General features: G+C 44.2%; 1 protein-coding gene across 9 annotated transcripts in view; it reads right to left on the bottom strand.

Annotated features, from left to right (window-relative positions):
- NAV1 (neuron navigator 1) overlaps window positions 1-27,826 on the bottom strand; it is a 407,211-nt gene that overhangs the window by 18,123 nt on the left and 361,262 nt on the right. For 4 of the 9 annotated variants that reach the window (XM_061631862.1, XM_061631868.1, XM_061631863.1 and 1 more), the window contains 14 exons: window positions 21,998-22,136; window positions 21,134-21,431; window positions 19,253-19,943; window positions 16,969-17,424; window positions 16,512-16,553; window positions 14,615-14,763; window positions 14,011-14,235; window positions 13,010-13,062; window positions 12,628-12,651; window positions 12,438-12,515; window positions 9,814-9,897; window positions 6,560-6,671; window positions 5,510-5,631; window positions 147-343 (listed from right to left, as the gene is read on the bottom strand). In XM_061631862.1, coding sequence (XP_061487846.1) covers window positions 147-343; window positions 5,510-5,631; window positions 6,560-6,671; window positions 9,814-9,897; window positions 12,438-12,515; window positions 12,628-12,651; window positions 13,010-13,062; window positions 14,011-14,235; window positions 14,615-14,763; window positions 16,512-16,553; window positions 16,969-17,424; window positions 19,253-19,943; window positions 21,134-21,431; window positions 21,998-22,136 — 2,670 coding nt within the window. The remainder of the gene's footprint in view (window positions 1-146; window positions 344-5,509; window positions 5,632-6,559; window positions 6,672-9,813; window positions 9,898-12,437; window positions 12,516-12,627; window positions 12,652-13,009; window positions 13,063-14,010; window positions 14,236-14,614; window positions 14,764-16,511; window positions 16,554-16,968; window positions 17,425-19,252; window positions 19,944-21,133; window positions 21,432-21,997; window positions 22,137-27,826) is intronic. The other 5 variants (XM_061631866.1, XM_061631870.1, XM_061631864.1 and 2 more) reach the window with 4 other exon arrangements.

Here is a 27,826-nt window from a genome sequence, read left to right as displayed (position 1 = left end):
TGAGAAGTAAATATAGTTCCCAGGATTCTTGGGGTGGGAGGAGGGATGTGCTTTAAATTTATGGTATGTAAGCAACCCTAGTTTCTCCAAGTGTCAACCCAACCACCTAGGTATCCCTACCTTCACTCTTCAGAGACTGGACTTACTCAGTGTTATCAATTCCCACAGAAGAAGAGTTGGAAGATTTGATAGAGGGTGAGGCCGTCTCTGTGGATCCATGTTGTAGTTTGGGGGATGATGGTGCAGAAGAATCCGGGGTGGCAATCTCCTCTATGTCAGAATAGGAGGAGGCAGATTTTGGGCCCTTCTTGATGCTGAAAGCCTTGTTGAAAGAGCTCCTCAACTGAAGGAGGAAATGGAGAGGCACAAAAAGGTTGAAAAAGCCCTCCGAGGGTCATTTCTGGAAAGCATAGGATGTTGAACCATGGGGTGAGAAGGTGACACGAGGCAGCCTGTATAATCTAAACTCTGTTACATCACACACTGTAACTAGTTTGTACTTTTCAGGACACCCAGCATTCTAGATTCCCTTTTGGTCTTCTCACCCCAAAATCAAATATCACTATCACCCACACTCTCCCAACTCAACATCCCTTTAAAGAGAGTACATACACAGGGTCTTCATCCTGGTTTCAATTAATCCTTGATTCCATACTCACAACTTCTAAGACTGCTTAGAAACCCCACCTCCCTATAAGAATACAATGTCAGGAGAGAGAAAAATCCACCTTTTTGAACAGCCTTTCAAGAACCTGAATGCAAGCACACAAAGGTAGCTGAAGTGTTACAGGGTATCTAAATTGTGTGAAGTGCATCTTAATTATGCTCCCCAAGAAATCAAGCAGTAGATTCCAGAGTGCTCAGAACAAGGAATCAGCAGCAATACTGTCTGTTTTCAAGCATGCCAATTTCCACAGCTTGGGCACCAAGACTCCAGGGAACAAAAGGACTTATGTCAAAACAAAGGCTAGTCCCCGATGGAACATGAAATATCTCAGGCTAAGTCAGCTCTTGGCAAGGAAGCTGAAAGGGTTCCAAATGTCATGTTATTATACCCACTATGAAAAGAACCAGGCAGCTCTCATGGTTGGTAACCAAAAATCTGGGCCCTTGGGGGAAGCAGAACTTTTAAATTATGCTTATATATGAGGAACCAAGGACATTTAACAAAACTCAGCAATGGCCTGTGGTTCCTAAAGGGAGGTAAGCAATTTGTTGAAGGCTGGGGGAAAAGAAGAAGACATGAGACAGATTTTCTTCTCATAATCTTGAATGAAAACGTAAAATATGTGAATCTACTATAAAAGGAAACAAGGGCAGTTTAGCAGCCTGAGACATGAACTTGTCCAAACATGCATAACAATTCATAGCCAGTGTAACATGCCATCAACAGGCTGAGTCCATGCATTGAAGGTTTGCCACTGTCATGCTATGGAAGATGCAAAGGGGCTTATCCTTTTATGCAGAGTGTGCTTCTTGCATCTTTCTAAAGAGAAGGAAGTGATGGCAACCTTATATATTTGGCAGCTTTATCCATCACACAAATAATCAGTGGTATTGCATACCTCTTTATATGGAGGGTATTTGGATGGGGGGGATTGCACATAATTACACCTACCTAAAATCTACCACTCTTACCTCTTGAAGCAAATCTGGATTTTTAGGGTGGGTGAGGAGTATGTTAAGAGAGCCTAATGTTAGCTGCTGTTTTCCCCATAAATAAAGGGTAGAAAGTGACATGTATTTTAACCTGTTTTTAGCTCACTGTTCACTTTAATTATATTTTGAATGTTTAAAATACCTGTTTTTAACTTTGTCTTTTACTGATATTTTTTTTTGTAAACCATTTAGAGGTCCTATTTACAATCAAGCAGTATATAAATTTTGTTAAAATGAAAAAAAATAATTGCAGCCCTGCCTTAGAAGAGAACAAATGCCCATCTTTACTTGTCAAACTGGAACCCCTGCTTTCCAGATTTTCTTTTTCATAGGGCTATCACTGCCACCTATGGGGTGTGGCAGATGGGGAGGGAAGGTGGAACACCCCAAATTCTTCCATCTGATGGCAGTAACCTTGCTGAAGCTATGTAGGTCTGGCCAATGTCTGGATGGGAGAGCACCTGGGAACCCTTTGTGTGCCTTCCATCATGGAGGAGAGAGGGGTAGAAACAAACAAATCTCTACCCAGGGAATAATTTTGAGGTATTTGCTCTGTCATCATATACAGAGTGAGTGTCATGTTCATTTTGTCACAAGTTCAAATATCAGCTGGTGTAACTGAGCAGGACTTCACTATTTACTGCTCTGGTGTGTGGAGTAATTTCAAATCCCACAAAGGTGTTTGCCCGCCACCTTACGCAGAGCAGCTTTCCCCAAATTGGTACCTTCCAGATGTTTTGGGCTACAACTTCCCTGTCTCAGCTGTGCTGATGGGAGTTGTAGTTCAGGACATCTGGATGGAATCAGGTTGGGGAAGGCTGCAGTAGGGTGTTTCCTGCATTCACACATGTAGCTGATTTTCCAGTGTAACTGATTATGTCAAGGATACCACACAGCATTTATACAGCAGCAAGGAAGAAAATAGGCCATATTACCCTTGTCAATGGTTCTCACAGATTTACTCTGCTATAACCAGGGAACCTCCTGACCTAGTGGCATTTGTACACTTGGAATCTGTATGCGTCCAATCAGACTTTAACAGCCAGTTCATACAATGAAAGAGTGCTTCGTGTATTATCTCCCTTGACATTCATACCCTCAAGGTCTGCCAAACATACATGTAAGAATGGTAGGCTGCTCTCCATCCCCACAAAATATGTGACTTCTTTCCGAATTTTAATGGAAATACACATTAGGCTGGGATGCTAACATCTGAGTCGTTCATCTCGCATTCCAAGATCCAGCTGCTGAGAGATTAGAGAAGTAGCCCTTCTCCCAATGTGCAATGGTTCAAAGAAAAAAGTCAAGAGCCAACATGGCTGTGTGTTTTGCTCGAGGGGAATAATTAATTTGTGATCCCAACCATGCTCAGCCAGAGCATGCAACATGCACGCGCTCACATGGACACAAACAGGCATCAATCCACACATGTATTGAGACAGTAGCAGGGAGAATAGCCACTGTAATGGATGGAGGCACTATTAGAATTGGGGCTTTTTCCCATCCCCACCTCACCCCCACAAGCCAGTCTGGGGATACACAAGAGGACAGGGGACTGGAGCGGTGTCAGTGCTTGAATCTCAGATACTTCTTCACCTGGCTCGAACAGCATTTGCCAAGATCTGGGCCATACATGTTGGGATGCACTTTCCCTCTTCCATCTCTACAGCCTGCACTAAGCTGTGGCAGGATTGAACCCGTGCTGGGGATTTCAGAACCATGCCTGATCTTATTATTGATGGCAGTGATGAATAAGCCTCCAAGAATGAAGCCTCTTCAGTGTAGGTATCTGACACAGTCTTCATCTGATATCCTGGGCTAGGCCTGGCCTGGCACAAATTGGGGGGAATGTCATGCTCCATTGAACCTCATCATTTGGGCCACTGCAGTCCTTTACATATTTACGTGGGAATAACCCTTATTGAATTCAGTGGACTTACTTCTGAGTAAACATGCATGCAAAGGATTGTGCTATTAAAAAATATAATTCTAGATCAGGGATGGGGAACCTATGGCTGTCCAGATGTTACTGGGACTCTCAATGCGCATCAGCCCCAGCAGCAGAGCCAGTGTCCAGGGATAATAGAAACTGTGGTCCAACAAAATCTTGTCTGTTCTAGACAGACAAGAGTTGCAAAAAAAGAAGACAAAGCCAGACTGTGGAGGGTGGATCTATTTATTTATTTATTTCAAAGGGATTTATACCTCACCCTTCAACAGGTTCCTAGGGTGGCAGAAGCAAAAAGAGAAACTGCTCAATTTGCAAAGAAAAAAAGAGAAAAAAAATGTCAGCTCCCCAGCATGGGAAATAAAGATACTCAAATACATTCATCAATATTCTCAAAATATGCTTCCTCCTTCTATGACAATTGTGTGAGTGGAGGGTGGGGCATATAGCAAGCAGTTATCAAATACATATTTGAGGGTGAGGAGTTAAGAAAAACACACACCTCGTCCTTCACAGTTGGGGTACAGGACAGATCCAATCACTCGCAGCAGTCGTAGGATATTATGTCTTATTATTAAGCTGTCTTCAGTTTGGTGCCCCAAAAATCAATTTTTGGAATCCTTTTCCCAGTGACTTTTTAGATCTTTAGCTGTTAAGACTGGGTAGCATTAGGGATAGATTCAAAGCCACATTAACAACAGGCGTGAAACTTTCCCCCTCAGCACCAGTGCAGTGGCCCCTAGCTATGCGGTCTGGCAGTGCAGGTGTAAGTGCGAATGGGATGGTTAGTTTCACGAGTGCTGTGCTGTGCCCAACACAATGGAGTGACCAGTCAGGAGTAAACACAGGGGAAGGACTGGTGAAAAGGGGGAGGGGACAGGAATATTTCAAGCTTACCTCATACACCTGGAAAAAAAGGGTTGGGATCAGCAGTGAAGGAAGAAAGGGGGGGAAAAAAGAACACAGCAAGACTTAATCCATGCGTTCAGCTCAGATCCCTGTCTGTAACAAGGTGCTCAAGGCAGCACAGAGAAACTAGAGCAATCTTCTACACTCGCCGTCCTAACAGGACGGCACAGCTACTGAGTTGAGAGGCAGGCATGAGTGGCTTCTCTAACCTTTGGGAGCAGTGGAAAAAGACAGTGTTGCAAGGTTAACACAGAAGGAAAATAAAGAGTAATGTCACATGCACAAGTAAGAAACTTGCCACGCAAAAACAGCTGTGATGAAATAATATTTTTAAAAGTCTAAATCTTTATTATAATAATTTAATATGCACTTTGAAGGGCTCCTAATATGTTTCAGGTTAAATTATTTCAGGGGGCTCACCCCCTCATGCTTTTTTAAGGGTAGCCTTAAAAACTTGGAAGCCTTTCTGGTCTTATTCCTGACTCAAAATAGGCAATTAGAATGAGAGCACAAAAGCATCCAAGGCTTAAAGGTTATTCAGACTAGACAAATGTTTGTGTGTCTGGGAAAAGGGACATTTAACTTGAAGCATGCTAGAAACATTTTAAGTGCATGCAGAATTATTACAATAGTAAAAAAAAACCCTTCATTTTTTTTAAATGATTGCATCACTGCTAGGTTAGCATCCCTGCCTACCTTTTGGGTCATCACATCCACACAACGATTAAGGCTAACAGACCTAGTGAGCGATAGCCATCACTTATCAGTGGGGTCTAGCTTGGGAGCTGGAGCAGATTTTCATTGGGACTCAGGAGCAAAACAGATGCAAACCAGTCTCTTAGCAGAGAAATCTGCTCTGTGTAGTCAATAGTACTTCAGAGTCAGTAGCTCTGAAACCCCAGTTGCCATTATACTAGCTACTGTGACAACACACACAACAGGGTTTCATTCCCAACAAGATCCCATTATTACTTCCCCTCTTCCTTGACCTACCCAGCTTTTCTTCTTTTTCTTCTTGGCATCTGCATCCTTGCCACTGCCAATGCTGGAATGGCTGGTGATGCTGTTCAGGCTGGATATACTGTCTGATGAGTTTTGCCTCTTGATTCGCAGCTCTGGAGAACCACAGGGAAGGGAGGACAAAGAGACATAGTCAGTATCTATAGACAGACTGGGGAGCTCTTGCAGGTGATCAGCTACCATCTCTTTGGGTCTGTTTAACCTCAACCTTAACCTCAGCCCAACCCAGCTAGCACAGAAAGTCTTCTCTGTACTTCGTTCCCATTCATTAAGTATAACCACAGGAAAGCTAGAATTCACCCTGGGGGGAAAAATCTAACATATTCATCAAAAAGACCCAAGGTCAGGTACAGCCTGAGGAAATGCAGAATGGGGGGAGGGACGGACACATGGGTTGAATGAAAAAAGATAGGCAGTATCTGGGCACCATATGGAAGGAAAAGGAGCTGCATGCACACAGAATCACTACTGGGTTGGCCCCTCTTCCTCCACAGGTTCACCCAGTCTTGTAAATAAATAATCAGGGGGTTCCCGTGTTCTAGACCATCCTGACTCCACTCATCCATCCCTCCACTCCTTTGGGTTCCATCCCCTCAGTGCAGTGCCAGAAAGCGGGGACGGGACTGCAACTGTTAGCTGCCTTCACCACTGTACTGCTTTTCCCATAAGCACAATGGTAAAGGTAGCTGTTCCCATCTATAAGAAACCCACACACAAAGACTTTCATTGTGGCATTACGAAGACATGGGGCTGTCCCATCTCTCTCCCATTCTCATTGCTAAGGGCTCAATGTCTGAGGAGGAGGTAGCTGGACGTAGAACCTACATAACACAGCCCTATGTAAGGCTCCTCGGTTCATCTCCCTTCAAATCTTAAAGGGCCAGTAGAAATGTGTGTGTTGCAACTAGTTCTAATTAAAGTGTGTTCCATCCAATCAGTGATTTCAACCCTGTCTCTTTCCGCCATTCAGGAGGTACAGATCAAAACTGCACAAGGACAGTGTGTGCTAAAGGCTGCACTCACCTTTGGGTGTAACGTCAGTTCCATTTAGGGCCCCTTGGATAACAGCCTGGGCTTCTGAGTTCTTTTTCTTCAAGAAATCAATAGTCTCCCTCAAGTCCACCAGCTCGGTGTCCTAGAAGGTGATGCATAACTGATGAATGCCTTGTGTTTTTATTATTTTACTCACTGTTCAGCTACAAAAATACACTAGGGAGAGGCGAGATAAAGGAAACAAGATCAAACAGTTGTACACAGCCTTGGTTAGCTGCCAGGCCCTAGCAGTGGGCCCTGCCAACTGTGCCCCCCTTAATCCCTCCACTTGGCTTATCGCATAAAGCAGCACCAGGGTGGCTCATGCACTGAAAATGGGTGGTAGCTCAGTAGAAGAGCATCTGCTTTGCATCCAGAAGGTCCCAGGTTCAAGGCCTGGCATCTCCAGGTAGGGCTGCGAATGTCCTGTCTAAAATGCTGGAAAGCTGCTGCCAATCAGTGTAGGCAATACTGAGATACGAGGACCAAAGGTCTGAATATGAGGCAGATTCCCATGTTCCTACGATCCATTACTTTAATTTCCCACAGTTTTCTTGACTTACAGAGCAATCCAAATGCTGGGGAGCTCCGCATCCTCCTCCTCCTGTTTGGGAGCTGCCGGCCTGGCTAAAGGCCAGCTTCATTGGGAGCCATGCGCAAATGCCTGCAGAAAGTGCCGGCTCCCACGAAGAGCCTCCCAGGGAGTAAGCGCTCCTCGTAGGCCACAATGAAAATGTTTTTACTGTGGCCTTTTGGCCGGTGGAGATTCCATGCAGATCAGCACGGGGGAGGGCTCCGAACGCAAGGAGGATCTCATAGAAGTCCGCCCCAGTGGCTCCACCCCACCACAATCCATTTTTGGGGCTTCCACTGGTTTTCCATCTACTGGGGAACCTGGTAGCACCATGGCTTAGCCGCGGCAGAGGGCTGCTGCCGGCAGAGCCGGGAGCCTGCCAGCACAGCCAGGGGCCATGGCATTCAACTCACCCAAGCCCGGCAGATAGGTGAGTTGGATTACACCCTTAGCTTGTTCTGAGTTATTATGGGAAATAAATGGTGGCTAGAGCCAGCTACCGAATGCTGCTCAGCGCTCTGCCACCACAACCAGGCATGCTTACCAGGGCTCACTGACAGATAAAAGGGCCTGGCAGAGGACACTTTTTCCACGGCCTTCTCAAATCAGGAGCCAGTCCAATGTGCTTGTACCATCTCAGCACAGACATTCAGGGTGCTCTGTTACCATATTTCAGTGTGATTAGATAGGCACAAGGGAAAAGGTCTATTAATTTTCATTGTTCACACTTATTATTGTGAAATTATTATACGTCTGCTAATTAATTTATCCTGTAAATACTTTCCAGGCTCAATTCACAGAGCTGGTTTTGATCTATAAAGCCTTATGTGCTCAAGCCCCAATACCTCAAGGACTGCCTCTCTCCATATGAACCAATCCAGACCTTGCAACAATAACCAGAGGCCATTCGTCGTGTGCTCCCTCCACAGGAAGTTAATAGAGGGGCAACACGAGAAAGGGCCTTTTTCAGTAGTCCCCCCAACCCCCGGCTGTGGAATGGTCTCCCAAGGGAGGCACACCTGACATCATCTTTATCCATCCTTAGGTACCAGGCAAAGGCCTTTCTTTTTACCCAGGCTTTTTGCCCTTGATGCATGGGGTTTTAGCTATTGATGACCTCTTCTAGTGGAGCAGAACCCGTATACCTCCTCTTCATTTGATGGTGTTTATTCTAACTATATTTAACCTTGACTATTAGGCAGGCGCCATCTCTATCTTTTCAGCGCCTTTTGAAGACTTTCCTCTTTCAACAAGCCTTTTGAGTTGAGACATTATCCTAGTCTGTATCTGTGTTGGAATTGCTTGTTAATATGTTTTTTTTAATAATGTTTTTAACCCTTTTTTAAAAGATATTTTTAAAGCATTTTTTAAAATGTTTTTAATGTTGTTTTGTTTTAATGTATTTTAAGGTCTGCTTTTATGGTGTTTTAAAGTGTTTTTAGCACTTCTGTTTGCTGCCCTGGGCTCCTGCTGGGAGGAATGGCAGAATATAAATCAAATACATATATAATAAATTAGTTTTTAATTGTCAGATGAGCTTTTAGATATTATTGATTCTGTTGCTTTTTTATTGGTTAGTCCCTTTGGGTCACCTTGGTGAGAAAAGCTATCTAACAACAACAACAACAACAACAACAATAATAATAATGAACTTGTCAAGGATCATCAATACCTTGGCACAGTCATTAACCAAAATGGAGACAATAGTCAAGAAATCAGAAGAAGGCTAGGACTGGGGAGGGCAGCTGTGAGAGAACTAGAAAAGGTCCTCAAGTGCAAAGATGTATCACTGAACACTAAAGTCAGGATCATTCAGACCATGGTATTCACGATCTCTGTGTATGGATGTGAAAGTTGGACAGTGAAAAAAGCGGTAAGAGAAAAATAAACTCATTTGAAATGTGGTGTTGGAGGAGAGCTTTGCGGATACCATGGACTGTGAAAAACACAAATGATTGGGCGTTAGAACAAATTAAAGCAGAACTATCACTAGAAGCTAAAATGATGTAACTGAGGTTATCATACTTTGGACACATAATGAGAAGACATGATTCACTAGAAAAGACCATAATGCTTGGAAAAACAGAAGGGAGTAGAAAAAGAGGAAGCTCAAACAAGAGATGGACGGATGCCATAAAGGAAGCCACAGACCTGAACTTACAAGATCTGAACAGGGTGGTTCACGACAGATGCTGTCGGAGGTCACTGATTCATAGGGTTGCCATAAGTTGGAATCGACTTGAAGGCACATAACAACAACAATAATAATAATTCTGCTTTTAAGATGTTTACAGTGTTTTGTTTGCTGCCCTGTGCTCCTTCTGGGAGGAAGTGTGGAGTAAGCATGACAGGAAGTGGCAGGCTCTGTGACTAGGGTCCTTGGTCATAGAAGAGGAAGTTTCCTTTTCTAAACTAAGATTCTTGATTACAACTGAGCATGGAGTGTAGGTGTGACTCAAGCTATACACAAAAATGTAGCAAGTAGTCACTGTAATTTTACTTGCTCTTTCTCTTACTGTCTAGAGCCCTGGCAGGGAGGTCATTAATTCTGCTACTAGCGGAGATTCAGTTGGTCTCTGAGCAATGTAACCTTAAAGGAGGAAAAGGGAGTTCCCTGCAAGCTGATATTCATGAGGTGATCCATTTCTGCTTCTCTTCTCACAGGACTCACCTTCTCTTCTGCAGTCTCAGCAAGCTGTCGGAGACGGGAAGTCATGTTCACCAGGCTCTGTTCAAAGGCTGCTACTAAATTAGCCTGGAAAGAAAATCACAAAGGGTACTATACTCACGGGCCAATAAAAGAAACAGAGCCATATAAAGAAAACATTAAGGTGAAGGACTACAGGTCAGTGACAGAACACACCAGGGACTGTGGTTCTGCAGCAGTATACAGTAGGGCCCTGCTTTACATCGATTCCCTAATACAGCAGTGTCAGGTAGACACAATTAGACTAAAGCCCCACTCATACGGCGCTTGTTCCGCTTTTATGGCGGTTTTCGGGCATTGCGCACCATTCTATTCAATCGTTTTCGCTTTACAGCGTGGGTCCGGAACATAACCCGCCGTATGAGTGGGGCCCTACTGTATGGGGAAAAGATCACAGCTCTATATGCTAGAACAGTTTTTCTCAAAATTATGGAGTGGGCCCATATTGGAAGGTGTGGAAAATCTGAAGTGAAGGGGGCAGAGGTGAGGATGGAGTGTTGAGGTAGGTAGATCCTTATTCACCGCACCAGACAAAACTTGTAGGTACATCAGAATGACTGCCCCATTCTGATCTGGGGAAAGTTATAGCTTTGTTCTAATGGTGTTTCTCATGGGTCAGAGACATCTATTCCCCTTTCTTATGGTAGCTTTGGATTAGTGCCCTAGGCCTTGATCCACAGACTTTTGTACACAACAAGATGCTGTATTTGCATGAGACTGCATGAAAGAATCTCTATCCACTATGCAGTGGAATAGGCAGTTGGTGCTGTGATGGATAAAAGACAGAATAAACTTAGGAGGAAGTTGTAACCTAAGACCCAAGCTCAAAACGTTTTAGAAACACTGCACTAGCAAAACAGTAAATGACCACTAGAGGGTGCTGCTATTCCATGCTGAATATAGAAAAGTCTCTCTCTCTCTCTCTCTCTCATTCTCACTCACTCACTCACTCACTCTCACACACACACACACACTCTCTCTCTCCCTCCCTCCCTCCCTCCCTCCCTCCTGTGATTTTGCTGCAAGGCTTTCAAGGACAAAGAAGAGTTCTGGGCTACAAGGCCACCATGGATGTTCAGCAAAGGACAGAGTCTGACAGAATCCAGTGTCTCTGTCACAGTCTGAGCCTCTAGACAACAGTGTTGGGAGAATGCAAGCTAGCAAAACATGAGAGTAAATCTGGCAGTGTTTTGAACCAGAAGGGGCTTCATTATCTGGGCAGGGCTTCCAAAGGGTTGCAAGGCTGAAGTGCCCAGCAGTAAACTGTCTTTCCCTGTAACACTTTCAGTTTTTATCTTAATTCCACTCTTATGCCTTCCAACACTTATTGGCATTCACGTCTGGATCAGTTATACTTATTTCTGCTACACCGCCCAATCACAATAAGGCAAATCAATAAAATAAATGAAATAAAAATATGAACACTTAGTATGAAATGTGAGTCATGTTTGCACTTTGCTAGAGTAAAGTGAGGTGGAGCTACTCAGCTATGACACCCTTTTGAAGTAAAGTCTTAATGATTACCAAATCATTAATTTATTATTTATTTATTGTAATTATTTGTAGCCCCACCACTCATTCACTGTCAGGACACAAATCCTTCTTTACTCAGTGCATACTTAAACTATGGAATTTGCTCCCACAAGACGCAGTAACGGCCACCAGCTTGGATGGCTTTAAAAGAAGATTAGACAAATTCATGGAGGACAGGGCTATCAATGGCTACTAGCCATGATGGCTGTGCTCTGCCACCCTATTCAGAGGCAGCATGCTTCTGAAAACCAGTTGCCAGAAGCCTCAGGAGGGGAGAGTATTCTTGCACTCAGGTCCTGCTTGTGGGCTTCCCCCAGGCACCTGGTTGGCCACTGTGAGAACAGGATGCTGGACTAGATGGCCACTGGCCTGATCCAGCAGGCTCTTCTTATGTTCTTATGACAAATAACATGAACACAGAAAAAAAACCTGTTAAGATATTAAAAAGTCTTCAGGGTTTAGTCATTACAATTGAGGCTGCAATCCCAACTCCACTTACCTGGCAGTAAGCCCCACTGAATTCAGCGGGACTTACTTCTGAGTAGACATGGTTAGGGTTACAGCCTTAGTCCTGGAAACCAGAGTACATTTCAAAGACATGCATGCTTTGTTGAACCGCATCTCTGGGTCAGTCAAACACACAGTGCTTCAACAGTTGAAGGAGAAATCATTGCATTCCATGCTAGGCAACCTACAATAATGGATTAATAATTTGCACTCCCTGCCTTTATTTATTTGAATTAGAACTGTATTGACATGAGTGCATTCAGGGAAAATACAAGAACATTTTGCTCAGCTTTTCCCAAGTCACACGCACGGGAGTTGATAGCCTAGTGTATTTGTATTTCCAGTTTACATAGTGAAAACACCTTAACTCACATCACCCTTCCCTATTTTAACATGCCTTTTTATTTTTGTTTGAATATTACTTTAAATGTATTGTTACAAATTTTGTATCATTCAAGAACAATACAATAACTGCACTGTTCAAAACCTTGGTAAGAGAGAAAGGGGGGAAAGGGGGCATTTACACCTGATGGATCAGGACGACTCACATTGGCCGAAAGCTGGGACGTCAGTGTGGCCACCTTCTCTTGGGATGATTCCAACTCACGGCGCAGTTTGCGGATTTGCTACAAAAGGGACAGAAAGGGAGGACAGTCAGGAAGCAAGAAGGCCCTTTGCTCTCCACCAATGGTCAAGAGCAGCAGAGCAGTAGGGGGGACAGAGAGAATCTTACTGTACCTCAGACTGCATCCTCTCCTCAGCCTGGCAGCATATGATGGGGCAGAGGAGAGACAGAGAGGCAGGCAGTTAGGGCATAAGTAGCAGAGGCATTCACAGGCACAGGTGAGCAGCCATGCATAGAACCCAACACCTTCACAGCAATCTTTCCACCCCTCACATCACCCTCCGTGTGGCAACACTACACTGCTGTTTCGTACTGCACCCCGTGATTACAACATCCCAAGCCCTGAATTCGCAGTACACCACCACTCAGAAAGACAGCTATAGGAGAACATCCGTGGTTTGGAGGCAGGGGAAGAGGGAGGGACAGCCTGCTGGAATGTAGCACAGAGAAAGCAAAGGACAGGATAGAGTGTCTGATGACGGGAACCCAGCTTACTGAGGAGTAAGTGGAGGAAGCACTGGACGCCAGGGACAGCACGGATCCGTGAACTGCAATAGACAGAGAGACACATGTCATGGAGCATCTCTGACCATGGGTAGGAAAACAACTCATCACAAAGAGGCCTAAGGAGCATTAATGCAAATGGGGGGGAGGGGGGTTGGAACCCAGAGGTCAGATGTGCACAAAGGAGTGGGACCACAACACCAAGAGTTAATACAGGGCTCTCTTAATGGCTAACACAGGTAATCTGAAGGATCAGAAGAATATTCAGTTCTGGCAAGGTTCCTTTGCCTGTGAATGCTTTGAGCGCGTTCAGTGGGCACACTTGGAGGACCATCCCAGCATGCATCAACAAATAGATTTGCTGGAACAATGAGAAAATGTCTTGGTGGAATAGCCAGCTAAGGTATGTTTGTTTTAACATGGAAACTTAATACAGAATATCAAGTGAAGAAGAGGAAGAAGGAGAAGGAGATTGAAAGGGCCAAACTAGAAGTGATACCATTCACACAATCGCTAATTGTGTGAATAACATTTTTTACAAAGTAAAAAGTAGGCTCAAGTGGCCTGATCCCAATTGGGATGCTGGCAAAAGAAATCCCTTGCTACAACCCAGCCTGGACTAGCCCCTCCCCCTCGCCCCCAGTTAGTCCTTTATTGCCATATGTAGCATAATCCTTCCGTCATCTGCTTTAGGTAATTTTTAAGTATCATATAGATGCATTGTGAACACACACCCTTAAAAGGAGAGCCAGTAGCAAAACAAGTAGCTCTACCCCATGGAAAGCTAGCACATGTCCTGTTTGTGGTGGTGCAGGAAGGTGAAAACAACGGCTAAAAGGTACAGGTTTCGCCCATTAAGACCTCCCATCCCTAACTCTGCCATGTCATTTTGCTGCTCTACAAGCAAGAAGCACTTCTTGCAGCTGCACCAGCCACCTGCCAAAACATCTTGTGCACTTGGACAGAATTTGTTGCGACTGTATCCCTCTCACCATTATTACTGAGGAGGAGACTCTTGTCCTCCTGGCTGGGTGCAGGACTCTCACCATCATCCACAGGGTCACGAAAGGATCCCGAACGGATCATGCCCTTGGGCCGGTCTGCCAGGGAGAGGGTGCTGCCCATGGGGGAGGCGTTGTACAGCTCGAAGGTGGAGTCATGAGTGGGGATGCTGTTGGAGCGGGTGATCCTTGGGGTATTAGCTGTCGTGGGGCTCACTGCAGAAGAAGGGGGCAGGGGAGAAGAAGCTAGTCAGTCAGAACAGCTCAAAGCTGGGGATGGGGCATAGCAAACCGGATTCACTACATATGGGGATGACAGCCCGGATAGAGAAGGATAGGATCACTAGATATACACCACTCCTTCCATAAAAACTTACAGTCAGCACCTGTTTACACCAGGTCACACCTCAACATGCTCCAGTGACATGACCCTGACCTTGGACCTTGTTTGGTAAGCCATCATAGAAGTAAGAAAATTAAGGGAAAGGATCTCAGAAAATATAAATGATCAATGCTTTTAGTTGATTGCTCTGGTTTAGAACATCTGCCTGTGAAAGCTCATTTTGTAGGAAAGCAGAAGAAAAGGGAAACTTACCAATATTAGTGAGTGGTGCCTTCCCAATCAATGGCACGGAGAGAGCAGGAGGGGAGGGCAGCTCAGATTGATCATCTGATTCCTGCAGTCCTCCAATTGTGTGAGAGTGCCGCCTCTCCTTGGCCTCTTCCTGGGACTGGATTTGATACCTGCCAAAATCAAGAGAGAGAGAGGTGTAGAATGAAACAGACTGGCAGTACTTTGAAGGGAGAGAACCATAAAAGATGAGGTTTCACATCGCTCATGTAACCAGTTCCTGGTGTCATAACCAAGGAAATTCTAAATTTATGATGCATATCTCATCAAGATTCGTGTACCAAGCCCCAACTTTGTCAGAACCACAAAGTCCTCTGTTTACATCCATCTGGGAGATTACTGAAACCTATCTCTGGGCCAAGTGAGAGAGGAAACAAGACGGATCAACCTCTCCAACCCCCTCCCTCCCCCAAGATGTGAAGGCCTGGGGAAAAATGGAAACATTTGGAGAGAGTCAGGTTTTTTTCAATTGTTCTGGAAAAGACCAGACTTTTTTTTCAAATTTCTCCAGGTTTTTTTCCAGGCCTTCACATCTTTGTCCCCCCAGAGCCAAGAATTATCCTGATTCTCCCTGCCTCAAAGTTCCACAATACTTTGTGCAAAATAAAAAAAAGGCTTTACAATTTGGAAGGGCAACTTTTTCATTCAAAACTGTTTCAAAAGTATAAAGCTGCAGTTGTGAAGAGGTTTCACTTTTCAAATTTCACTGACTGCAACTAGCCCGGGAACACCTAATTCTATAGTAATGGTGATACTAAGAAAGTGCAGATCACTCAAAACCAGTAAGCTCATTAGAGCTTTCTAAGACAGCCAGTGTGCTGTAGTGGTTAAAGTGGTGGACTATGACCTGGGAGACCAGGGTTTGAATCACCACACAGCCATGAAGCTCACTGGGTGACCTTGGGCCAGTCACTGCCTCTCAGCCTCAGAGGAATGCAATGGTAAACCCCCTCTGAATACCGCTTACCATGAAAACCTTTTTCATAGGGTCACCATAAGTTGGAATTGACTTGAAGGCAGTCCAAAGGAAATCATTATCCAAGGCACTCTTTCCAAATGAATGAAAATAGATACTAACACAGGCTGCCGTTCTATGCACATTTTACCTGGAAATAAGTCTCAATGAAATCTTGGGACTTACTTCAGAGAAAACTTGCACAGGTTTGCATTCACTCACCCCAACAAAAATCAATGGAAACCATGTAAAATATTGTGCCAAACTTACAGAACTATTTACTTTTAGCATTTATATATTGCCCAATCAATCATATCCTAAGGTATATGGTTAGTTAATAGTAAATTATAAAGCTCTCCACAATATTTTATTCTGGTGCACATTATTTATTAATGGTGGAATTCACATTTATTTATTTTTTTAAAATGCTATTGTAGCCCCTGGAAACAAAAATAAATAATGACAATTCCATTCACAGTGAATGTCTCTTGGAATGGTGTGTGCTTTCATGTAGATGGAAGAGCTGTGCCTAGCCTTGCTAAATATGCCAAGAAGTGAGAGATGTAACCAGACCCTTAAATTGATTTGATCTGAATAAATGCAGGGTGGGCCGCTGTTATGAACTACCATGCTTAATTGATTTTCTATGGTTCCTGCTCTGTAGCACTATAGAATCTCAAGTTCCCTAAATTGATGATAAACACCATGCTCAGAATTACACATAGTGTTGGTTTGTGAGAAACAGTTTGATTTCTTTGACTAGTCATCTTGTATTAGCATGACCACAGTGAAACGCTGGGTTCTCTGTTGCAAAATGATGGGGCATGCCCACTAGTTTATCTGACCATCAACTGATATCAGTAGGAAAGCAAGAAAGTTGGCAGGAGGAGGGGAAAGGATGATTACCTTAGTCCTTTCTTTGGCAACGTATTCCAATCACGGTTAGAGCTGCAGGAAGGGAAATGAGCACAATAGTATTTGTTAACTATTTGCCTGAATCCAGCTGTCTCCTAGTGGGCAATAAACTGGCCATGAAGGTTTGGGAGTGCAGAGTGCATCTGGCTTGGTTTAGAAACCCAGACTTTGTATTTGCACCACTGGTGCCACTAGAACTTCACCATGTGCATGGGTACATGAAGAATGATGGTAAAATTATGTTTGAGTTTGAATAAAGATTTCACACTGCATTGCAATTCCACTATCCTACTTTCTCTCCCCAACTAACTTCCTGGTTGCTCTGCAATAATTTAATTGCTGGGATTGGGGATTGCTTTAGGAAGAACCACCTTTCTGCAAACTTCCGTTCCCGCTTGCTTGGGGAACATGCCATAGTACAGAACCTACCCCACTCCCTTTCCTTTACCTGTCCAGATGTGTGATTCTGGGGCTTCCTGTCCAGGCCATCTCACTGGGCTCCTCATCAGCAGCAACAGGAGGGGTGGGAGTAGCAGTGGAAGCAGTTGTATTGCCTGAAGAGAAAGGGCTGTGTAGACTCATAGGTATCTGTAAGGATTCCATGCTCCTGTGCAATCCTGAAAGCTTGGGGTACATGTGGGATTCCTTGGGGATGCTGAAGCCACCCATGAGCTCCAGGCCCTGGGAGAAGCTAGCAGAGTTAATGTTAAGGACTGGAGCAGGGCTTGGTGTGAAGCACGATGTGAGGTGGGTGCCCACATTCACTGTGGCTGAGTGCGGCTCCTGCAGTTTGCCACCATGCATTTGGTGGAGCTCGCTTGAGGGACGAAGGTCCAGACTGTTAGAGTTCACCTTATCCAGGTTGGCCAAAGAAGGAGCTTTCACATAGCTTTTGGCAGCTGACCTGCAGGGAAGCAGCTTGGTATTAGGACATAGCTATGAGCAGAAACCCAGGACTTTTCATGGCCATGACGATACCATTTATTTCTTTAAAACATTCCTTAACCACTTTCACTAAAGGCAGTTTGCACACCAGGGCAGTGTACAAAAGTTTGAATATAATCCATTTTAACAACAAATAAAATTTAAAACCAATAAATAAGCACAACAAAATAGAAAAATGCTAAAAACAGAAGACAATTCCAAGAGCAATCTACAATCTAAAGTGCCTGGGTAAATAAGAATGGTACCAAAACAGTAAATGGCACCAAATGGTTTGTAATGTCGGCCACTGTGCATCAGGCAATGTAATGTCTGGCACAAAAATAAGCAAGATCTGCACTATCTGGGGGAATAACAGTGTTCATTTTAAGAGGAGCAAGTTTCTAGCCACTATAGTTACAACACAAAGGATACTTTTTGTACAGAATTCTAAACATACCAATACACATACCTTCCTGTAAAGGTTAGTAAGCCTGTGTGAATCCAGAGAAATGCAACTATAAGTCACTCCAGTGATTGGCTGTGCGCATGTGTGTCTGGGCTTAAGAACTGGCAAGACTCTGGCATCTCAGTAGCCATCCATCCTGCCACATTTACACTCATAAAGCTCACTTTCATTTGCTTGGGACCCATCACAATGGCTTTGGGTGTATCAGGGGAGGTAACAGTGCATAGGCTCTGGGCTAGTCCACAATGAACAGCGTTTGTATCTAGATCATTTTACTAAAACAGCAGCAATGCTTCCCCATCTGGAGATCCCTCACCGCCCTAAATTCATCCCAATGCTGTCAGAATTCAAGGGCAGATACTCACCAAGGCTCTGCTGCTAATTTTTCTCCCTATGTTAAAGAATTCAAACAATTTAGTTCAAACAACTTAGGGCCCAAATATCTGAAAGGCCACCTCCTTCCCTCCAGATCCTTTTGAGTACAGTAGGACCCCGCTTTACAGCGCTTCACTTTAGCGTTCCACTAATGCAGCATTTGTCAATTGCAGAAAGGCCCCGCTCTTACAGCGCTTGTTCCGCTTTTACAGCATTTTTTTGCCGTCGGGCGCCATTTTGGTCAATGGTAGTCAATGGGTTCTGCTTTACAACGGTTTTCACTTTACAGCGGGGGTCTGGAACATAACCTGCCGTATGAGTGGGGCCCTACTGTATTAAGACTGGCCGAGTGGGGGGCTTAGTAGTTCCACAACCCTCAGAAGTTTGGGGATGAGGGCAGCTCATGGAATTCCCTCCCTACAGAGGTGCGTCTGCCACTTTCATTATGTAGTTTTCACCATATGGTGAAGACAGAACTCTTTACCCTGGCCTTTGGCACCTGAGCGATATACTGTATCTATATATATTTTAGAATGTACCCTATTCCCTTGACTGTAATTTGTTTTAACCAATTTTAATATGGTATTTTTAAATTGTTGCAACGTGAACATCATGGTGAAGGATGAATACGAAATCTAATAAATGAAATAAAACAAAACAAAATAATCCTCTTGGGTTTTGAGCTATATTTGTAATGGCTGTATATAATCATGTACCCCAGTACAAGTGTAAGCAGTGCTTTTCATTTTAGGTATGTCACAGTTTGTTCCCTCCACATAGATGAATCATGGTAGAGACAGTAAATGACACCTACTTCTTAAGCATTAAGCAAGAATTTTATGTTTCCAGTGTATTGGTAATAAACAGCATACTGTCTTGTCCCACACAAGAAGCTCTTGGGAGCTATCAGCCAACAATCCTATACTGACAGAGAAAGCCAGCTAGGCTATAAGCCCACAATTCCTACCTGAGTGGTGTTGGTGGCAGCTCAGCCACTTTGGCAGGAGTTTGGTGGCTGCCTTGAGCCTTCGGGGTGCTTTCAGGAGAGCCAACACTCTTGAGCAAGACACAGTCAGAGTCCAGTGCCACAGCCTTGGCCTTGGCCTTCTCCTTTTCCCTGTCTGTCTGATTCACTGGCACCGGTGTGCTCCGGCCTGTGCCAATCTTAGAGGGTTCCTTGAGCCGTGAGACAGAGATGCTGCCTTTCGTGCTGAGGAGGCTGGGGTCAATGTTGCTGCTGACAGGCCGCGGCCCACTGCGCCCACCAGTCACGCTCATGGAGCTAGATTTGGCTGGACGTGGAAGGCTACGGTATTGGATGTTGGTGCGGGCCCCTGGGGCCATGAAGCCTGGCTCCCCAGCATTAGAGACATCCAAACTGGTTTTCCTCCCATTGACTGGCTTGACTGGAATACTGGAGGTCTTCTGGATCTTACCAAGGGTAGCAGAGCCACCAGCTTGCATCACTGTGGCTGTGCCAGTTGCAGGAGGTGGCTTCTTGTAGCCAAAGGAGCCAGAGGTGGTGGTCCGGGTCAGCCCAGAAGGAGGCTTCTTGGCATCTGAAATCCGATCTCGGCCAGCATCAGAAGATGAGCGCTGCAGACTCGCATTCTTCACAGAAAGTTTGCTCTTGTCTGTTGCTTTTGCTTCAGGCTTACCTGAGAGAAAGGTGAGAGAGAGGTTTTTTTTAAAAAAAATAATCCAGTCAGGAAATAACAAAGTTTGATCCAAATGAAGTTTGAAGAAAATACATTTCTACAGGCAGTTTCTTAGGTTCCCAAAATATACTTCCAAATGAACCCCTATTGGCTCACTGCTCTTCTGTAGAGTGAAATGCGATTGCCACAGTACCAGTGCAATACCAGGGAATATTCCAGTGTAAGGATCTCCCATGCTATACTGTACCTATTTTGTTTCAGGGAACTTATCCCAAACGTGCCCTTAGAATTCTATCAGGGACCAAGGAAACAGCACACATTTCTGTCAAACAGGGAAGAAGAGAATTCCCCGAGCCAGACCAGCATAGCTGTAGAGTTCCTTCCCTCTTGGAAGAAAACACAGCATAAGGGTTTTCCATCCACTAGGCTCAATGCTTTGTTGACGGCTCATCTCTCTGTCTTTCTATGGCAGCAGGAAGGGCAGTATTCAACTAAAAAGTTGTGCTAGCACAAGGGTTATCACTAGAGCAACAGGATTCCTCCCCCTGCATCAGCGCTGCGCTGTCCCCAAATTTGATCTAGAGGGTGGGTGGGTGGGAATACAGAACAGTTTTAGGGAGTGCATGGGAGGAGGAGAGGGGATGACTGTTGCATTGCACAAGGAGAAATCTTTGTGCTGACAGAACATTTGCTTCAGTACTATGTTGAATACAATCCAAAATTATGTCAATGAGTGCACAAAGATGTCTGTGTGTTTGTGTATGTGTGAAAGAGACATATCTAACATGGGCAAGTCTCCACTCCTTATTAAAAAAGAAAGGAATGGTGGTGTCTCATTTGCACATAGGCAGCACTAGCAGTCACAGGTACCACTTTCATCTTTGATTTGATAGAGTAATTGCTACCAGGTACATGTACTGGCAACTGCAATTTGCAGTTGCAAATACTGCACATTGTGCTTAGAAGATTCTTGCAAATATAACATAACCAAGTATTTCACTGAGGTGGAGCCATAAGATGCAATGGACACATTCCTGTCTCTCTCTCTCTCTCTCTCTGGCCTAGAGCTAATCACACACCTCTGACTGGATTCTCCAGATGAATGGGAAGCTAACAGACAGAGAGGTGGAGGAGGCAACCACAGCCCTGCCTTGCTGGCAATATGATGACACTTCTCATTTCAACCTCACCTGCCACTTTGAGAGTCTGGGCTGTGTGGGTAATGGGAGAGGTCACTGCCACAGGGGGTGTCTTGCCCTTCTTCAAGGAGCCTGGTGGGCCCAAACTGACTGGCTTTTTCAGCTCTCCGCCTTTGGCAGGAGCCTCATCGCAGCTTTCAGAGCGCTCCCGCCGCCATTTGGAGGAGCTGTGCTCCATTTTCAGACTCCCACTGTCATAGTCCATCTTCTTCTGAGCTTTCTCCTCTGGCTCGCCGTACCAGTTCAGTCCACTCTCTGCCAGTGAGCGCTTCTCAGAGTCTGTGCGCAACTGCAAGGCAAATATCAGAGGGGAATTATGTCAGCTTGGTACCTCAACTTTCCCACCCACAACCTCCTGAGTCTTAGGGTCATAAGAAGCTCTATTAAACCAGGCCAGACTATTGGCTATGTAGCCCAGTATTGCCTATTCTGATTGGTGGCTTTTCTCCAGGGTCTCAAGTGAAGGTATTTTGCATCACCTGCTACCTGGAACCTTCTGCATGCAAAGAATATCTTCTACCACAGAGCTACAGCCCTTCCCTCATCACACCCCCCAACCACACCAGCTTTACAAATGAAAGAAAAAACAGTCCTTCAGTTCCAAAGCCACAGGCCCCTCTTGCATCAACAGGCAGAAAATGGGGCAAGCATTTAGTACTTCTTGGGCTGTGGTTTCCTCTTTCATAATACAAGGTGAAACTTAGTGGTAAAGGCATTCATTTTCTCCAAAGGAGACTTTTAAGGAGAAAGCCAGCACTAGGTTTCATGCAGTTTCTTCCTCCAGCCCCAAATATGCTACATCAGCATAAAGAGATGACAGATTCTCTAGGCACCTTGAGTGCTTGGTCTACCTACCGCTATGGTGGAGTTCCTGCGGGAAGCCGTGGGGGTGGAAGGCAGGGAATTGAGTGAGGAGCTGGCATTGAATTCTTCTGAGCTGAGGTTGTCAGAGGCATCGCTGAGGCCACTGCTGATGGAACTACTCTCATCCCAGCTGAAACACATAGGAGGTAGCAATGGATAGCAAGAGTTGACACAGAGATAATGCTAAGAAAAATCAAGTATCCCACAATAGTCCACAGAGGGAAACGCAAGCATTAGCAGCTGGGACATTGAATGGGAGGGGGGCTTACAGCCTATCCCGCATATAACAAAATAAAGCAATAAAATTTATCCATAACAAGATTAAAATTCAATTAAAGATTCACATAGTGGCAGCCAAATCTCAGGCATTAAGTCAGTCCAAAGAAGAAGATGCTTTAATCAAATAATTAATTAATTAAACATTTATAGGCCACACTTCAGTAAAAGTACTGCAAGGCGGTTTTGATGATGCTACAGATCGTTTGAAACAGAATCATTGCTCATTAGCACTCTAATAAACCCATCTTGCTCACAACCATGTTGGTCAAAGTGTGGTAAAAGGATGGGATTTTTTTTGGCCATACCTTCAGTGCATGCTTTTAAGTGAAGTAGGGATCCTTTAATTTTCATACAATGTGTGTACTACAAATGTAATCTCAGCTGCCAGGCTCGTTCATAGGATGTAAACAAAAGAACAGGCTAGTTTACCATGGGTTAACTGAACTACCACTTAATGGTTCTATATTGATAGACATTAAACACAGATTGAAAGACATGAGGGAAATATCACCCAAAAACCACCCTGAGCACTATTTTGCAAAGTGCTCAAGATGCAGAAACTGTTTTTTTTCCAGCTCAGCTGCATCTCCAAACAGACAGCTGGAAAAGGGCAAGACAGCCAGAATGCTGGTCGTAAACATCCTGACCTTGGGACATCCCAGAAGGAGAATTAGGGACATAGCAAGAATGAGGAATGGTTGCCAACCTTCCCACATGGCATAGGGGTTCAGGAACACCATGAACAGGAAGAAGCTTCTTTCCTATGTGGAGGGTCTGGGAGGAGCAGGTGCTCGGGAGAAGGAGGAAGAAAGTTGTTTTTTAAAAATAAATAAAATGCTTCATTCATCTCATCTGGTGCTTTGCAGACTAGCCCAGACTGATTCAAATAATGATAGAACCATGTCTGATGGAAAAGAGTTCCAGTGTCTAAGCATTTCCTTTGGGATCTGTGTAAAAAGGATCTGTGTGGAATAATGCTTGCCAACTGAGAAATCTTATTTAGCATTGCAATGTAGAAGAAATAAAACTATCTGAGCACTACATTACAGCCAATTAAGGAAGGATTTGGACTCCCTCCAGTCAATTATATACAGGGTAGTTCACGTTCCATGTTATTCATCCAGAATCTGTACCAAGTAAACTCTTGATTCTATAACGCAACAGCATCTGTCACTTTGCCCAATTTACATAGTTATGCAGTTTTCCTGCTTTATTTGAGCCTTGCTGCTAGTAAATAAGTGAATGAGCAGCTCACTAGACAAAGTGTTAAGCCATCTAGTAAGTGCAAGTGAGTGAGACTTGTAAAGGTTTGTTGCAGGCTAGTGAATGTTTTGCACATGACTGATTGCATTTTTAACCAATAGCTGACATTTTCCTGAACTTGGGTATTTTTAGCAAGGACCAACATGGTAGAAATAGAAAGGCATGGTTAAGCGATAGACAATATCAAAACCAGAATGTGCTGTAACTGGAACCATTGGCAGGAAACAGCAGCCACACACAGCATTAGAATGCTGTGCCTTCATCAGCATTGGAGCTTTTTGTAGACTCTGCCTGAATATGTCTTAACACAATATAATCATGAGGACAAGAAAGTTGCTTTTAATAAAAGTATTCTCAAGAATCCATGCCATGTATTAGTTTATCAGACACAGTATTCTGGATGCAGAAATTAGAAAAGATAAATGGCCTGGGTTTTCTAATAAGCAGCCCCTAGTCTGTCAGTTCTCTTATGAACACCCAAATGAGTTCTCATGCACACTTCATCTGGATTAGCTATAGTCAACATCTCAGATTATGGTTACAGCTAATTCAGCAGTCAGTGGAAGATGGTTTGGTTTAAATATCCACAATTTCTTCCTTTGTACCATAGAGGGTGCTACTGGGAGCAGAACAACATCCCAGAGGAAGGCAACAGCCCTGCATATATTTTACATGTCTAGCACCAGCCAAGGGGATAGGAAAATAAGAGAAGTGTTTTCCCAGGATAGGTGCTGAAGCAGGAGACTGACAAGATGCTAATCCAGGTATAACCAAATGCCTACATTGTGGCATTGTGTGCCACTGCCAATGATCACCAGCACCCAGGCTGTGAAGTACAGCCCAGAGAGATTATTAATGAAAGCAGAAGGGATTGGCTTCGTTTAGAATAGTATGGTTATTATTGCCCATTAGCATCTGCTGTGATGGAGAACGTCTAGAGAGAAGATTTGAGAGCCTAATGGCATTTGTGAAATGTCTGGATTGCAAGGCGGAAGAGTTTGAACCAGAACTATATCAGAGCATCTGGGTGGGCCTCTTACCTCCCCATCCTTTTACCTTCTTCTTAGCTCTACCGAGATTGCTCCTGCTTGGCCAGATAGAGCAACCCTCATTCTCTAGGCAAGTGGGCAGGATTTCCACCCTTCATAACGGTATCAGCCCCAGCCTATTTTATTTCCTTGCTCCTCATCAGTCGCACACAATGGGCTCCAAAGTGGGTTGCCCACATTCACCTCTTATTTCATTACTCACTCTGCCCTGAACAATGTTAACACCAGTCACTCAACACAAGGAGCCAAGGGACAACTAAGACTTTCCTTCCATCACAGAAAGCCTTGTACAAGAGGCAGTTTTAGATTGCCCCCCATAAGGTGGCTTCCAAGGACCAGAATTGGAGGAAGGCACCGGACTCTGATGCAATCCAATGCTGGGCAAGTAAGCAGGACTAGGGACAACAAGAGAAGGAGGGAGAAGAAAGGACTAAGGAGGGCACACCTCCTGAAAGCATCTTTCATATGACTCAACTCCATCCACCAACTGCAGCCTGCACTCACTAACTGCAGCCTACTACATACCATGATCTCCAAGTACTCAACCATTAAACAGATGGTTAGTGCTGGTGTATGTGTGGCAGGGGAGAAGAAGAGTATTTTTAGAACCGGGGCAGGGGGAGTAAGAGTTTAAAATGACTGAGAAACACTGGCCTGGAATAGACAGAAGGAAAGGAGGAGCAGCCAACAGAGAGTCAAATCTCAAACTGATGCCCAGAAAGATTTGTGTGTGTGTTTAAGTATTATGATGTATAATATGCCCCACATGTTTCAACCATAATAATAATAGTAGTCATATTCATGGATAAGAACATCTTAGGTAATCTTATTCCATTGTCTTGTAGAGGCAGTCTTCTTAGAGCATGTTGTATCAAAAGGCAGGGAAGCAGGGTATATGATTACTTTGCCCCTGTAGAAAACAGGAGTTGAAATACATTGGGCATTTTGCCCCTGAACTTCAGTCTAAGGTTTTGCTTTCCCATCCCTTCTTCTAGAAGGAGAAATTTTAGCCACTGCAGTTCTCCAGGTCAGTAGACTTCAACCCTTTCAGACCCATGCTCACCTTACCCAAACATTCATTTTGAGACCCATTTTTTACCATATGTTTGCATGGTGGCAGTGCTGATGTTGCAACTCACCTTAGATCAGGCCACGACCCAGTAGTGGGTTCCAGCCCACCAGCTGAAAGCTCTATATCAGGGGTTTCCAACTCTGGCCCACGGACCATCAGTGGTCTCTGAGCTTTGTTCACACAGTCTGCGGCATGTCTGTGGATTTGTGATTTGATGGGAGATGGAACATCCATCGCATAAAATATTTGTATTGATTTTAATTGTATTTTAATTGTTTCTTATTATTTCTTATATTATATTACAATTTGAATTCTGTAGAATACAATAAAATACAATATATAAGAAATAAAAAGCAATAAAAGTTCAATTAAAAAATCATACAGCATCTAGCACGGCAATTACAATTGCCACAACAGGCAGAAAAATCATTAAGTGGTCTGCCATGACCCTCAGCAATTTTCAAGTGGTCTGTGGGGAAAAAAGTTTGGGAACCACTGCTCTAGATAGTCCAAAATAGCTACAATCGTCAACTTTTTAGAGGAAACAGCAAAAAATAGCAGTGGGTAGCCACAGTCCCAGCATCCTAATTTGTTTTTAATATTGAAATTTAAACTGGGACCTGCTGGTGAAGGGCGGGTAATAAATTTAATTATGGTTATGATAATGACCTCCAGACCTCTCTATTTGGCACTTGAGACTCTATGCAGGCTCCCCTCCTCCTCATGCTACGTACTCTCCCCCAGGCCTGCTCCAGATCCTCCTGAAGTGCTTTTGCCTGGCTAGAAAGTGTTCTTCACCTGTGACTCTTGGTTGTCTGGATGGAGATAGTTCACGCTCACACTCATGCACAGAAATGATTCATGTATTCCTGGAATGTAGCCTACTTTACTAAAGAATAAAAGTTCAATTCAAATGTTCCTAACCTACCTCACATGGTTGTTGTGAGGATATAATGGAGAGGGGAAAACCATGTACACCACTTTGAGTTCCTTGGAGGAAAGGTGGTATATAAATGTAATAAATAAATAAATAATCACACCCACTGCTCCACCATCCACCACCAACATGCAGTTCTCAAAAGATTGACTATGGGGGAATATGGTTCCCTGGCTGAGGGTATAAAATACTATCATGTCCTAGTCCCGGGAAGCTATTATGAAAATGGGCAGTTTCTCACTTACAGTTCGATCCAGACGAGCTCAACATGGCATGCTGATGATGTTAGAAAGAGCACCCCACAGCTCATGAATATCATCCTGCCTATCTATTAATGGGTGAATTAATGCATCAAATTTATATGCAAGATTAAGGTTATATCTCCTTGCTCTGTGCTGTGTAACAGGCAAAAATCCAGCAGGTGAAGCCTTTCCCACCACGGCATCTAAACAGCGGGGAAAGCTGGGTCTGTTACTTGTAACAAGACCAGTTGCTGCTGTTAATATTTGTTCATGTGCTTCAAATTTTAGACTCATATATACAGCTGACTAAGGTGTGTGGGGAGAGTGGAGAAGCAAGAAAAGCTACATGGATGGTGTAACTACACGAGTAATGTCTTCTTGGTGTCTCTGTTCACCAATGTTGGCCATTCACGTTTCTGTGAAGAGTTCCAGCCAGGTTCAATGGATCTGTCTGAATGAGAGCAAACCCTCCTTCTTCACTTATAGCTGCCAGCTCTTCCAGATCTCCATTCCCCGTCACGTTTGCTTCCAAGGATGAAAGCAGAATGAACTCAGGAGCAACTGGGGAACTGGCTACGAAGGTTTTGCAACAGCATTGGATGAACTTCCAGAAACATGTGTGGGCAAAGGTACAAGCTAAAAGAAAACAATCCACCTCCCACCCAACTCCTTACCCTGACATTTCCATCCTATACAGAAACTGGGACTTAATAATAAGGGCTTCATCACTCTTTAAAACTTCCTGACCCTCTGCTATCGTTCTCCCCGGCCAGCACCACAGCTCTGTTTTTCGTCCACTGCCCACCAAACCACCTTTTTGATCCCTTTTCTTTTCATTAATACCCATTCTCTCTCCCCATTCCTGGGCTCACTAGGAGATTACAACAGTGCATGGAACAGACACGCAAAAACCTACATTATTCACACCCTAGAACCAGGGTGGAAACGCCTGTGGCCCTCCAGATGTTGTTGGATTTC

Source organism: Rhineura floridana, chromosome 6 (assembly GCF_030035675.1).
Source record: "Rhineura floridana isolate rRhiFlo1 chromosome 6, rRhiFlo1.hap2, whole genome shotgun sequence".
In the NCBI taxonomy this organism is placed as follows: domain Eukaryota; kingdom Metazoa; phylum Chordata; class Lepidosauria; order Squamata; family Rhineuridae; genus Rhineura; species Rhineura floridana.
Note: the sequence above shows the minus strand (reverse complement) of the source record. Positions and strands in the feature narration are given on the sequence as shown.